Here is a 13686-nt window from a genome sequence, read left to right as displayed (position 1 = left end):
TGAAGCTCTCCTTATTGAATCACGACATTTACCTAAGGCAGCTAGCCAGGGATGTTTATTTGCAAGGAATTCTCTGCCAGGTTAGAAACCAAATTTGCATTCATTCCAGGGACAAATTGCGCTAGACTCCCAGGATTGCCAAAGGCACCTTGTGTTAAAAAGGTACCAGACTTTGAAGGTGGATCTTTACACTGGCACAAAAGAGAGGGCTATAAAGGCAGCATTTCCTGTTAAATATTTGTTTCCTGTTAAACATTTGTTTCAATTCTGGTTAGCTACAGGCTACTCTAGGCTGATTTCCTTTAACTTTATCCTACCAAACAGTGAGGCACAAGAATTACCTTCTCACCAGGTGTCTGGTGAACTAGAAAGGCCATGTGGACATAGGAGGTGTTTATACTTCAGCTGAGGTAATGTGAAGGGGTAGAACCGTTAAACAGTTCATCACAGTGGAGAGAGAGTGTTTTCTTATTACTCTTTAAACTATTAAATTCTTGTTGCTGCTTCATGTAAGACCCAGCAAATAAGAGCCTTTTGATATAGAGTCTGAAGTCCAGAAGGAAGCCTTGTGTCTCTGGCATAGACTCCACATAGCTTTGGGGTACTGGGAGTCTTAGGATGAGGGGATTTTCAAGTGGAAAGGAAACAAGTTAGTCTATTTCCATCAAGAAGGTCTATGTTTTGAGTGTCTGTAGGAGAAATCAGGAGTGCCCATTGCAGCAGAGGACCTGAATAGACATTTCTCCTAAGAGGACAGAGAGATGGCCAAAAGGCATGTGAAAAGATGCTCAACATCACTCATCATCAGAGAAATACAAATTAAAACCACCATGAGCTATCACCTCACACCTGTCAGAATGGCTATCATCAATAAATCAAAAACCAACAGGCAAGGGCAAAGATGTGGAGAAAAGGGAACTCTTGTGCCCTTTGGTGGGATTAAAAATTGATGTAGCCACTACGAAAAATATTATGAAGTTTCCCCAAAAATATTAAAAAAAGAAATACCTTATGATCCAGTAATTCTACCTCTAGGTGTTTATATGAAAAACCCCAAAACACTAATTTGAAAAGACATGTGCATCCCTATGTTCACTGCAGTGTTATTTACAATAGCCAAGATATGGAAGCAACCTAAATGTCCATCGATAGATGACTAGATAAAGAAGATGTGGGGTGTGTGTGTGTGTGTGTGTGTGTGTGTAATGTAATATTACTCAGTCACAAAAAAAAGAATGAAATCTTACCATTGCAACAACATGAATAAACCTAGAGGGTATTAGGTTAAGCGAAATAAGTCAGACAGAGAAAGACAAATACTGTGTGATTTCTCTTATTTGTGGAATCTACAGACCAAATAAACAAACAAAACAGAAACAAACTCATAGATACAGAGAACAGTTTGATGGTCACTAGATGAGAGGAGTATTGGGGGATTGTGTGAAAAAAGGTGAAAGAATTAAGAGGTACAAATTGGCAGTTACAAAACAGTCATGGGGGTGTATAGTACGGCATAGGGAATATAGTCAATAGTATAGTAATAACTTTGTGTGGCGCCAGACGGGGACTAGACTTATTAGGGGGATCCCTTTGTAAATTATATAAATGTCTAATCACTACGCCATATACCTGAAATTAATATAATATTGAATGCCAACTGTAATTGGAAAATAAGTATAATAAAATTATTTGACTTCTAAAAAAAAAATAAAGAAGTGCCCATTTCATAAAGTTTCTGGCACCATGCCAGGAGCACTGTTAGCTTCAAAAACAAGTCTTTTTTCCCTAAATCACCATCAAAGCCCCCACATCCTTCACTTCCCACAGCAGGATGGCTTCAGACAGCCCCGAGGGCCCGCTCTCACCCAGCGTGGGGATGGAGAGATGCTGGCTTTCCTCCTCAGAGCCTGGAGGCATCCGCTCGTCCAGGGGGGCCCATGCGCTCTTGGTGGACCTCAGGATGTCTCTCCTGCTCTTTTCTTGGCTTCCTTGAAGACTGTCAGATCCATGTGACTTCTCCGCCATCACAGGAGAGTTGTTCAGCACACTGATTCAAAACACACACAAATCAGACACAGTGAGCGCAGCTTTCGGGCCTGGCTCAGAGAGAGGGAGAGGCCAGAATGCTTACAGTCCAGTGAGCGGAGCCAGGTTCGCCATCTCCGGCAGCCTGGCTCACCCACCCAAGCCGAAGTCCCTGCTTCAATGCAGGCAAATGGTTCTCTCTCCATGGAGAGGTGTGGGAGACCAGGGACAAATGTGGCATCGCCCATCACCAGGCCACATCCGCCCTCCGGTAGATTCTATCCGGTGGACTGAGATGGGAATAGAGAGTAAAGAAATTGAGCTAGTGGACACACCCAGCTAAGGAAAAGTTTAAAAACAGCGATTAACACAATAGGTGTCCTGAAAATTCATGCAACAGTTACATCTGTAAAAATAGTTTTACAGACCCAAAATGTAAAAAACAAGGGCTTTGGTAACAGATCAACTCGGCCAAGTTTCATCTCTGCAACTTATTGTGTGGCCTTGGGCAAATTATATAACCTCTCTGCATTTCCTTATTTTTTAGTGGAGGATAAATTGTACTGAATTTTTAATAACTGTTAACCTCAGCAGAATGCGTATTAAGTGCTAGAGTCCACACTGAATTCTATACAGCTGTTATTTAATCTAATTGTCAATGAAGGAAGTAATCTAAATGTCACAATTACACAGTAAATTGAAGAGCAGAGGGATTGAGTTGCAAACTGCAAGCCACACAACAACCAGGATCGAAGCACCTTCCCATGACTACGAAGCTTTACGAGCTGCCTCATGGGGTAGTTGAAACAGTGAGAATATTGACAAATATATTTTGCACGTGGCACAAGAAATGTAGACTTCCCCGTTATCTTACTTGACATTATTAACATCCTTAGGAGGCTCAGAGAGTAAGAGAAAGAGACAGAAGCTTAGAACACCTGTCAAAATTGCCTAAACTCCCGATTATCAGCACACTGGGAACAAGGGACCCACTCTTACTCACTGATGTGTCTCTACTACATGACTGAATTCTCAGCACATAGAAGGTGCTAAATAAATATATACAAAATTAACTGAGCAAAGCTAGGGGTTAAAGCCACATTTTCTGACTAAATTCTTTCTACGTCATCTACTTGAATTTGCATTAGTTTATTCTTCAAGCCTAGAGGGAGATGACTAACTAGTCAACACCCACTTTAGCATCATGTCCTGCATCCCTAAACTTATGCATAGTCCCTGATCACATGACATGTAGACCATTTTTAATCAGTGTTTCGACAAGACAAATCATTCAGATTTATTGTAAACAACTGAATATTCTAAGTATAGGTGAACATTCTAGGTGCAATTGGCAAAAAGAGACTCTATGCTTTATATATTAAAAACTTCATCATTTATTAGAAGTGTAAATATACATTTAGTGTTGCAGTAGTAAATTACTGAAAAAAATTAATGACAAGTGTGATGACTATTAATAGTCTGTTAAAATAAAGCAATTACTAAGACATTTCAATTAATTAAACATTTGGGTAAAAGGTAGACAGTTAATACCTATATTAACAATGAGCATTGTTACCAGGAAACGTCAGAAAGCTAACTTTATGAATATATTCTGGGAGGAAATAAATATTTATAAAAATTTCAATAACACAAGACAAAATTTCAATAAATATTTATAAAATAATACAGATTACACTGTATTTTTAATGTTTACAAAATTGATAAACCAGAATTCATAACACTAAACAAAATAACCTTCAGGAACTGCATTTAATTTTTCATTATTTAATTTTATGTAAGCCTTGAGTTTTCTGAGTAAATAAAAAGTTCCCTTTGGCAACGTCTTGCATCTTATGTATTATAACTAGAACATCAACTCTGACAGTGCAAAATCTCAAAAGGAAGAAAAAAATACAAAATCATGTTTAACAATATTCATGAAATATCAGACTCTATAAAGAATCAAGGTTTGAAGAAAGGAATAACGTATCATGGAAGAATAAAATGCCCCAAATAATCTTGCTTCTTTACTGACCTCGGCTAAAAGTTAGTTTTTATTTATCATGAGAGATTCTGCTCTGTAGTGAGAGCAGGAGCTGTCAAGCAGTTGAGAAATTGCTGAATTTGTTGAATTTTAACCTAGCTACCACTTTTTCAAATGTAACACTAAAAATCATCAAATTTTTGCATGAAAGTGCTGCTTTATTGGTTGGTCCCCAAACTTCCACACTACAACGGCATGTGCCATCTCAGCCGCCCGCCTTGAACAACCAGTGAGGACATGCTCCCTGTCAGCTCAGTTGTACTTGGCCTCAGAGTACAAAAAATTTTGCCAGGGAAAGCGGGAACCCTTGCTAAACGTAAGGGTCAGGGGCCAGTTTGTAAAGAAAAACTCTTTGTTCCTTCTGTTTTAGTGGCTACCTTCCCAGTTAGTAAACAAATCTGCTTCCGGAAATGGATTCTCTGATGGCTCAAAAGGTCTTCCGTCGGTGTCCACTGGCTTGGCCCCTGGAACGGCCCTTCGGAAAGGGACCCAGATCAGAGGGCAGCCTTGAACTGCCCAGTGGACTGACAGGGCAGAAGGTGTGGCGTGCGGCCTCTGCTAAACCCTCTAGTTAACGACTCTGTCACCAGGACTCTTGCAACCAAATTCTTGCCAACGCCGACTTGACCCAAAGTGAGTTCCCATTCTGCACTGGCCGTCCCCTGCGCCGGCCCTCCTCTCTCTTCAGATTATTTCTATTCCGATCACTATGCCCGTTAGTCCTTATGTGTATAAAGAACTCCCGTTAATGTGGGAAATTTCTTATATTATCATGTTTAATTTTAAAAAAGAGGATGCCAAACCATTTACATAGACCAAGAATTCAATTTTGTAAAAACAAGACAAGTATTGAAAAGACAAAAAAGAAATGTACCGAAATGTTACCAAGTGTTTATAATTTTAAAAACAATTAAAATGAGAAAAGAATTGGCTTTGTTTTATTAATTTTACATCACATTTTCTTTCGAGCTATCATAAGAGATCAAAGTGTCCAGACCTGCCTTGCTCCTCTCCATCCTCCAGATATGGTGACTTTCCAGGAGCAGGATCTGTGTGTATGTGTTTTTTTTTTTTTACTTCCATTTTAAAGCAGAGATTTCTAAGTAATCACTTGATTCCCACTTTCGCCATTTCGGCCAAAGCTATCTGAGTAAATACCTTCTTTTACCTCCTTTCCAACAGCTAAAAAAACAGATAAAGATCTTAATTCATCACTGGAGAAACAGAAAAAAAATTATTTTAATTAATTGACAAATAGTTAATTAGTTGCACGATTTTGGGCATGTAGTTTTAAGTTGTCTTGGAATGTAATTTCCTCTTGCAAATGTGAGAGAATTGGATGAGACGAGAGAACTCCATAAGTTGATTATTGTATTTCTAGCCTCCACATAAACTGTTCAATATTTGACCAACGGAGTTCATATTTAAGAAATATTTTAAAGCTATGTTTATCAAAACGATAAAAATGAGAAGAATCAAACATTGTTCCTGTGATTTATAGGTTAGGGAGACCACTCAGCAACTCAAACCACAAAGCCAAGCCAGGAACACCCTTCTGCTCTTCCTTCCCATCCAAGTATCAAAGTCCCACAAACACGTCTAAAGATTTCCAAATGATTCAGTGAAGTAGAGGCAGATCCTGGGGAAGAGAATGTTCTATCAACACTCTGCTGGGAAGAACAAGCAGTCTGCAATGACTTGTTCTGTGGGTGGTTTCCTCCCACCATGAAATATGTGAAGGGTGCTCACTTCTGCCATTTCAGAGCAAGCTGGATTGAAAGACAAGGCCGTTATGCCCAAGTTGGAACCCAAAGTCAGTTTCTTGGACTTGGAGTTTTCAACTTTTGCTGGTGAAATAAGCAAAAGATTATTAATTCAAGAACCAGTTTCCTGGAAACCTGAAAGGCCTTCGAGGCTGGTAAAGTTGGATCGAGTGATTTATGCGCTGTTAGCCCTGTTCCAATTCCATGCCAACTTTCAAGTTGTTTTTCTTTCTCAACGAGTCCCTCTTTTCTCAACATTTCTACTCTTGTCTTCTCAGCGTTTGCCTTGTCTCATCCTGGGCGGGGAGAACGAAAGGACGTGGAGGCGTCCATGATCTCCCTCTGCGTCCCCACTCGCACATCGTGGCGATCCAGGTCCCTCGTGCGCACCACATTCTGGATGCACAGAATCACTTGTTCTCAGATCCGCCCTCCCTGCCGACACCACGTGGCGAAGATCCCTCTACTAGCAGCGCGCTCCTTTTCACTCAGGACCACTCCATGGTCCACACAGAACTCTTCTCCTGATCCCTCTCCATTCCCACCCTCGCCTGCTCCTGGCACTCACAGCATCTTGTGCAACCCCGTGCTGCAGCCCTCTTCACACTCAGGTCAAGTGGTTTCTGTACGCTTCTGCCTTCCCCACGCAACTAAATGGATTCCTTGGGGGCAAGGGCCGTGACTTATTTATTTTCGTATCCATGGCACTTAGTCTGGTACATGGATAATAATAGGTGATTAGCAACAACCGTTTAAGGAAATAATAACTTCTGACCCTGGTCCCTGCTTGTGCTTTCAGTGGGTGGCAATCGTGACTTATTCATCTTTGTGGTTTCTCGCATGTCAGGCACAGTACCATTCACTAGTAGTTACAAAAGCACATTACATAAATGAACTATTGATAAATAAATTCAATAGATATCTACTAATTCAATTCACACACAGATTTCTCACCCTAACGTGAATAGGCATCATGCAGTCTGCTGAGGGCCTGAATAGAAGGAAAAGGTAAAGGAAAAATTCTCGTTCCTCAGCCTCACTGGGAGAGCTAAGACATCAGTCTCTCCCTGCTCTGGAACTGGGATTTATAGTGTTGATATTCCTGGTTCTAAAGCCCTGGACTCAAAATGGAACTACACCACCAGCTTTCCTGGGTCCCCGGCCTGTGGATGGCAGCTCATGAAACTTCTCAGGTCCCAAAATTATATGAGCCAAATTCCTCATGATAAATCTCTCTATAGATAGATAAATAGATGTAGATCTTTCTTTCTTTCTTCCTTTCCTTTCCTTTCCTTTCCTTTCCTTTCCTTTCCTTTCCTTTCCTTTCCTTTCCTTCCTTTCCTTCCTTCCTTCCTTCCTTCCTTCTCTCTCTCTCTTTCTTTTCGTTCTTTTCTTTTCTTTCTTTTCTTTTTCCTCTCTTCTTTCTTTTCTCTTTCTCTCTCTATACATATCTATCTCTATCTCTATCATCTATATCTTTATCTATATATCTATCAATACACAAACACACATGTACACACACACACACACACACACACACACACACACTTATTCTATTTCATTTCTCTGGAGAACCCTGACCAAGGCAGTTGGCTATTTCTCTTAAGAACACTTTAGTCGAGCTCTGTTACACCTCCCTTCCATATACCTTTCCTAATACCTTTGAAAGATGACTGGTTGAGCAATTCACCTTAGTATCTTCAGGTGCACACATCTCATGTTTAAAACTGTATTGTTACACATTAAAAATTGCAACATTTTTTTCAGTCCAGTAGGAAACCATCATGATGGTAAAGTTCTTAATTTCATAAACAGGAAAGTGTTCCGTCCAAGAACACAAAGACATATCTGGTAGTGAGGAGAAGAGGTTTACGCCGGCTCCTGTGTCTAAATCCCTTTTCATCATTCTTCCTTTCCCGCCATGATCAATCAGAACCACAAAATCTCAGGGAATGTAGAGAAGGGAACAGGTATTATTCTTTACAAATGATTAAGAAACTGTCATGACATCACAACTTCGTACCCATTGATTATACCAGGAAGACGAAGCCAATTCTACTAAAAAATCCATACATGTAGAAATAGGTTATTTATGCACTGTTGAAAAGATTCTTCCACTAAGACAGGTAGACTTTATTATTTCTGACAACTGTATGCAAATCTATAATTATGTCTAAATTAAATAAGTAATTAAACAAATGAAATACAAAAGGAAACAGAGTCCTAAATTATTCATCAAAATAAATTTCAATAGTGTTAAGAATTTAATGTGAAAAAAATGAAATAAAAGTAGTCCTAGAAAAAAATATTGGTGAACATTTTTCTAATTTCGAGGTGGTGAACGTCTGTAGAGAAATGACACGGCGGGTAATGAAGGGTAATCATAATGGATTTGACCACATAAAATCTTAAAATTTACTGTGGTAAAAATAATGAACATGTCCAACAGTTAAAAAAAATAATGTAAAATTTTCAGTATATGTGTCATTAAAATTTTTCGTATTTTTCATGTATGACATTCAATTACAAATCAATAAGAAAAAGATACATGGAAGTAGAAGCAATGTAATGATCAGGCAATTAAAAAATAAAAAATCTATGAATGACAAGAAATATAAATGTAATGAGCCTAATTAATATTCAAGGAATGAAAACTAAAAAGATAATAGGTTACCATATTTAATTCTCAGCTATAAATTAGAATGAGAATACCTAGAAGGTGGGGAAACTGGCACTATCAACGTTTGTGGAAATATTAATAAGTAAAACATTATTGGTAAGCACTTAGGTAACATGCACCTGTGTCTAAAAGGTGCGGTCTATGGGAAGAAGGGCAAGTCATTTTTAGAGAATGCCAACAAATAATGGTAAAAGGACTGATATAGTTAGAAAATCATCATCTGACTCATCCCTAAATCAAGTTGCCTGGTTTAGCAACTAAAAATATAGGACATGGAGTTCATTTGAATTTCAGATCAAAAACAAATAATTTTTAGCATAAGCATAGTCCATACATTCCTTGGGACAAGTTTATAACAACAACAAAAAATTGCTGTTTATCTAAAATTCAAATGTAACTGGGTTTCTTTTATTTATCTGGCAAGCCTATCCCTGAATCAGTTTTCCCCACTCTTTCGAAACAAGTTTTTTTTTTTTTTTTTTTTTTTTTACTTCTATAGTAGGTTCCACCTGTACCAAACAATCCCACATGGCCCCAGAAGTTCAAGCTCAGTTTTTATATTTAGTGAATTCACTGATTACTTAAAAGCCAAAGAGTTTAACTCTTTTACTTTGTCTTAATGAATTAGACCTCCCTCAGATAGTAAGGGAAAAAAATAATCAGTGAACAGGACACAAAAGTCCCAATATACAAAGAATAACTACAGAAAGAAGGAAAGTGTACTTTCTACATCTGACCTCAGAAACATTGCTTGAAATAAGCGAACAATTTTGAGCCTAGAGCATTCCCATTCCTGTGTTTAGATCTTTTCATGCTAACGGAAGCCACCCATGGGGTGCTGAAGTCATCCGGGCCAGAATCCATGACAATTAGATCACTTATCTTATTGCTAATTGTCTCTCTTCTGAAGAATCACCCGGTCACACAGCTGCAGGTAAAAAAGTTTCAGAACATGCTATATAGCTGCCCTTTCATTCCAACTGAGAGAAAATGAGAACAGAGAACTAATATCCTCTCCCCCACAGGCTAGAAATAAACAAATTATAAGAGCTACTATACTGAAAGAAAGGTGTCTCAGCAGAGAAGTGGCCCTTGGAGCTTGCCGAGCCTGTTCACAAAAAGTGTCTGCAGAGGTCTTGGAGGCCTTCTCGTATCCTTGAACATCACAACTGCTAACACTGGAAAGTCTTTATGACCAGAGAACTCTGACCCAGGTTTGTATCTGCTCTTATTTAGAAGTTGGTCAAGAAAGCCAGGACGGTCAGTCTGCTTATTAAAATCCATGGTCAAGTTGAGGATTAAGATACATAGTGATTCTCTCCTCCCTGCCCTCAAAAGACAAAAGCAGTAAGAGGGTAGTTAGAAATGGTGACAGGTAGGAGTGACAGCAAGTCCTAGACTCAGAAGAGGAATGCTGCGTGAGGAGTGAAGATAATGGCTCCGGGTGTGTTTTTGTTCCTAGAAGCCCTTCTGCTTTTCCTTTAGTGCCCTTTGACCTGTGGCAGGGCGATCAACTCTGAATACAAGACTGAAAGTACTTTGCCCGAGGAAGTAAAGCAAACTTGTCTTCATTTGGTTACCATGGTTATGGTATTGCGAGTTACCACCCCGATGATTTGCATTGCAAACCACTGGAAATGAGGACAGCAGAACTCCATATTCTGGTGGAGAGATTCAATTCACAGGAACTGCTACTGGAAAGTTCAGAGGGAACATAGCATAGATATACACACATACCCCCAAGCCCAAAGGAAGGGGGCCAAACTGTAAGGGCTAATAGCCAGCCCTCTCCTCCAGGAAATTTCAGGATCTATGAAGTATTTTAATTCAAAGACTCGGACAATCTCACTTTAGAAAAGTAAATGAGCATATTATCAATCTCATTCTTAGGATTAAATTTCATGGTCACATTCAGCGTGCATCCTTGTAAAGGTCATATTACTAAATCTGTACCCAAGAATTACTATATTCTTGAGTCATGGGTGCCAACACTACTCTTCATTTTGAAAAGCTGCATTATTAGAGTTTGAAATGATAGAAAAGACCATATGTGTTTCAAGTTATATTTGACTTTAGCAAACAGGAACCTCAAAGCGTGATGGGGAGGTGCTGAGGTCGTCTTCAAGGGGAATGATGGAAAAGCGCTTCAGAGAATCTTCCCTCTCCCCCTGTGACAGCTGGCGAAGTTCCTCTGCAGAGCTCAAATCGGTGAGCAGGATTTGAATCGCCCTATAAACAGGCCCTGAACTAGCTTTGCGGTTTCTCTTATCTTTTAGGATTTCTCCCTCCTCCACCACCGGTGTCTGAGACCTTTCCTCTCAGAAGCCCAGGAGTGTCTGGTGGCCTGAAGTAACCCTGACTCCTTTTCCTCCTGGGGCATCCACTACTTGCTTAGCTATGAGAGGACCAGAAACTTTATACCGTCTATCAGGATATGGTGGTCTTAGACAAAGGCTCATTAACGAAACATATTTTAATTGAAACATCATGTCCAGAACTACACTTGGAAAATGAAGTTTCTATTTCAACAGTTTTCATTTTAGAAGATTTTAATAAAAGTGATTTTTTAAATAAAAATGGGAATGCAATTGCATCCACAAAGAAACTCTCAATTACCTACATTTTAATTACCCATTAGTTATATCTATATTTATTTACAGAGTTATTTATTGAGAGGTTGTAGAACACAATGTACTGAAATCTGCATTAGAAATTAAGAGAAAAGAACCCCATTTAAACCCATCTAATAAAATGGTTTTGGGAAAATCAATTTCTCTTCAGAGGCATAGTTGAGGTAGAAAAATAATGTGTATATCACTGAATTAAAGAAAAAAGCTTTCTGCATTAAAATTAAATAACATATATATCAGAGTCCGTGAAACAATAGGCAATTGATAGCCTGGTTATTCTAAGAACAGTCTTCCACCCTGAGTACTTCCCTTCCGGTCTGTCTTTTAGCATACAGAAGAATATCCTCCTGACTGTCAAAGCGATACTTAAAGCAAGTTGAAGTAGTTCAGTCTAAGGAAGGAGGCAATGAGGAAGTCGCTGTAACAACAGAGCTGCTGAGCTTTGGTGGGGGTGGAGGGTAAAGGTTAGGGCTCTATAGGATCTCATAGGTAGAGCTCTCAGCCTAGTTCTGAAGATTTGCAAAAAGCACCCTGGAAAATCTACAGTCTACGCTTGGTCCTAAAGGAGACTAGAAGTGGGTGGCTACGAGCAGGTGAGGGAGAAGAATGACCTGAAAGGGGGAGATGCTCCAGTTAGCAGGGAGGTGAGGGTAGGGCAAAAGCCGGATTGGAAAACTGATGCCATTCATTTTCCATGTTTTCAATGAGTAAATAATTCTCATTATCTTGATCTCTTTGGATCCACACACTAATCCTGCAATGGAGTGGCAGGGATGAGGAACGTGAGACCCAGAAAAGCTATGATTTGAGAGTGGCACAAAATGACTTTTTAGTGCATTAGCACGAGAACTAAGGTCTCGGGAATCCCCTACATACTGCTTCTACCATTAACGGGTCATCCCGGGAAAACTAAAAGTTTTAATGTATTCCCAATTGTAATGCCCTTCACTTGCAATGCCCTTTGTCTGAAATAGCCTTCTTAATGCTGCCAACAAGTAAATGTAAGCTTTTCCCTCTGCTTGTAGGCAGAGGGAACAGCATAAGCAAAGGTCTGCGGGCAAGAGAGAGAACGGTCCACTTGAAGAATTGCAAGAATCTAAAGGTGGCTACTCCATGATGGATGAAGAGTCTGTCAAGTGGCGTAGCTGGAGAGTGAAGGGGTAACCAGAGCACGAAGGATTCACACGTTGTTAAGAGGTTTGAACTTCATACTGACGGCAGTGGGAAGTGACACAATCAGATTTATATCCTAAAAATTCCTCTTGCTTCAATACAGAGAATGCAGTGAGCGGAAGAAACAAGACTGAAGACAGGAGGCCGGAGACCACGTGAGATATAATGGCGACTGCAACCCCAGCCCCAATATGAGAGATAAAGCCATGAGTGGCTTCTGAACTGCGTGGGGGGGAAAATCAGTAAGTCACACTGGCTGCTCCACTCTGTGGCGAGACAGCGGTCAGAGTCTGTTCTCGGACTTCCCGCTTGGGTAAGTGGTCAATACCATTTCATTCATTAAGCAGGGACTACAGAAAAAGCTATACATTTATGGAAGGGTCTCGTGTGTTTGGTTTTGCAAAGGTGGAGACTGGGGTTCCTGTGGAAACAGCAAGGGGAAGTATCGGCATGCACTTTGGATGCACGAGTCCAGAGTTCAACAGGGAAGTCTGTGCTAACATACGCGTCCAGCCACAAAACAGCTCCTAAATGAAGCCATGGTGACAGATGAGTTCACTATAGGGAGGAGTCTGCAGTCAGTAGGGTCTAGACCCACAAGGAGAGCATGGTGAGGGGAAGGATTAAGGATGCTTGAAGCAGAAGCAGGTATGTGAGCGCAGGAGAATTGAAACCTTTGACTTACATGATAAGTCAAATTATGATCATCATGATGCTGGGTAAGTCTAGAATAGAGTCAGTTGTATTGATAGAATAGCTAATGGGTTTAAACTATCATAGAGACAACAGATAGCTGAGGCTTTTGGCTCAGGGGTTCCCAAACCTGAATACGTGTAGGAGTCCCTAATCTTAGAGGTTTTAGTCAGTAGGTCTGGGATGAGAAAATCTGCATTGTTAGGAAGTTCTCCAAGACAGCTCCCGATGGAGCGGGTCTCAATGAGTAGCATCTCAGAATCACCGTTTCTAGTTAGTGCATCTTTTCAACCTTTCTCAGATTGAACTCAGACCAATTTTATTTCTTGGCATTGTTCTTTTGCGCACATCATTCTCCTATTATTAAACATTTCAAAGATATATTGGTTAGGCTCGGAGTGTTGTGTTACTCTTCCTACTTCCACCCTGGGAAAATTTCTCGTACAGAGAAGATGTGAGTGATGATGGTGGTGATGATTTTAATGCTCAGAGTTCATAAAAGTGTCTAGCAACAGATCCTATACACTTTCCAAACAGTTAGTCCAGGGAAGGAGAGCATATTTTTTTTAGAGATGTCAGACACTTTCTCAGTCTTCCAGTGATTCTGAATTAAAGAGAAGTAGATTTAGCTCAGGTGTTCTTGTTCTACCAAAGTCAAGTCAGAGAATTGGGTGTCAC

General features: G+C 39.9%; 1 protein-coding gene across 4 annotated transcripts in view; it reads right to left on the bottom strand.

Moving 5' to 3' along the window:
- Window positions 1-13686, bottom strand: part of ITPRID1 (ITPR interacting domain containing 1) — a 94497-nt gene that overhangs the window by 73956 nt on the left and 6855 nt on the right. For all 4 annotated transcript variants that reach the window (XM_036230465.1, XM_036230462.1, XM_036230463.1 and 1 more), the window contains exon 2: window positions 1866-2047. In XM_036230465.1, coding sequence (XP_036086358.1) covers window positions 1866-2025 — 160 coding nt within the window. In that variant the 5' untranslated portion in view covers window positions 2026-2047. The remainder of the gene's footprint in view (window positions 1-1865; window positions 2048-13686) is intronic.

This window comes from Rousettus aegyptiacus, unplaced genomic scaffold (assembly GCF_014176215.1).
Source record: "Rousettus aegyptiacus isolate mRouAeg1 unplaced genomic scaffold, mRouAeg1.p scaffold_m13_p_13, whole genome shotgun sequence".
Taxonomy (NCBI): domain Eukaryota; kingdom Metazoa; phylum Chordata; class Mammalia; order Chiroptera; family Pteropodidae; genus Rousettus; species Rousettus aegyptiacus.
This window is presented reverse-complemented; position numbering and strand designations above follow the sequence as displayed.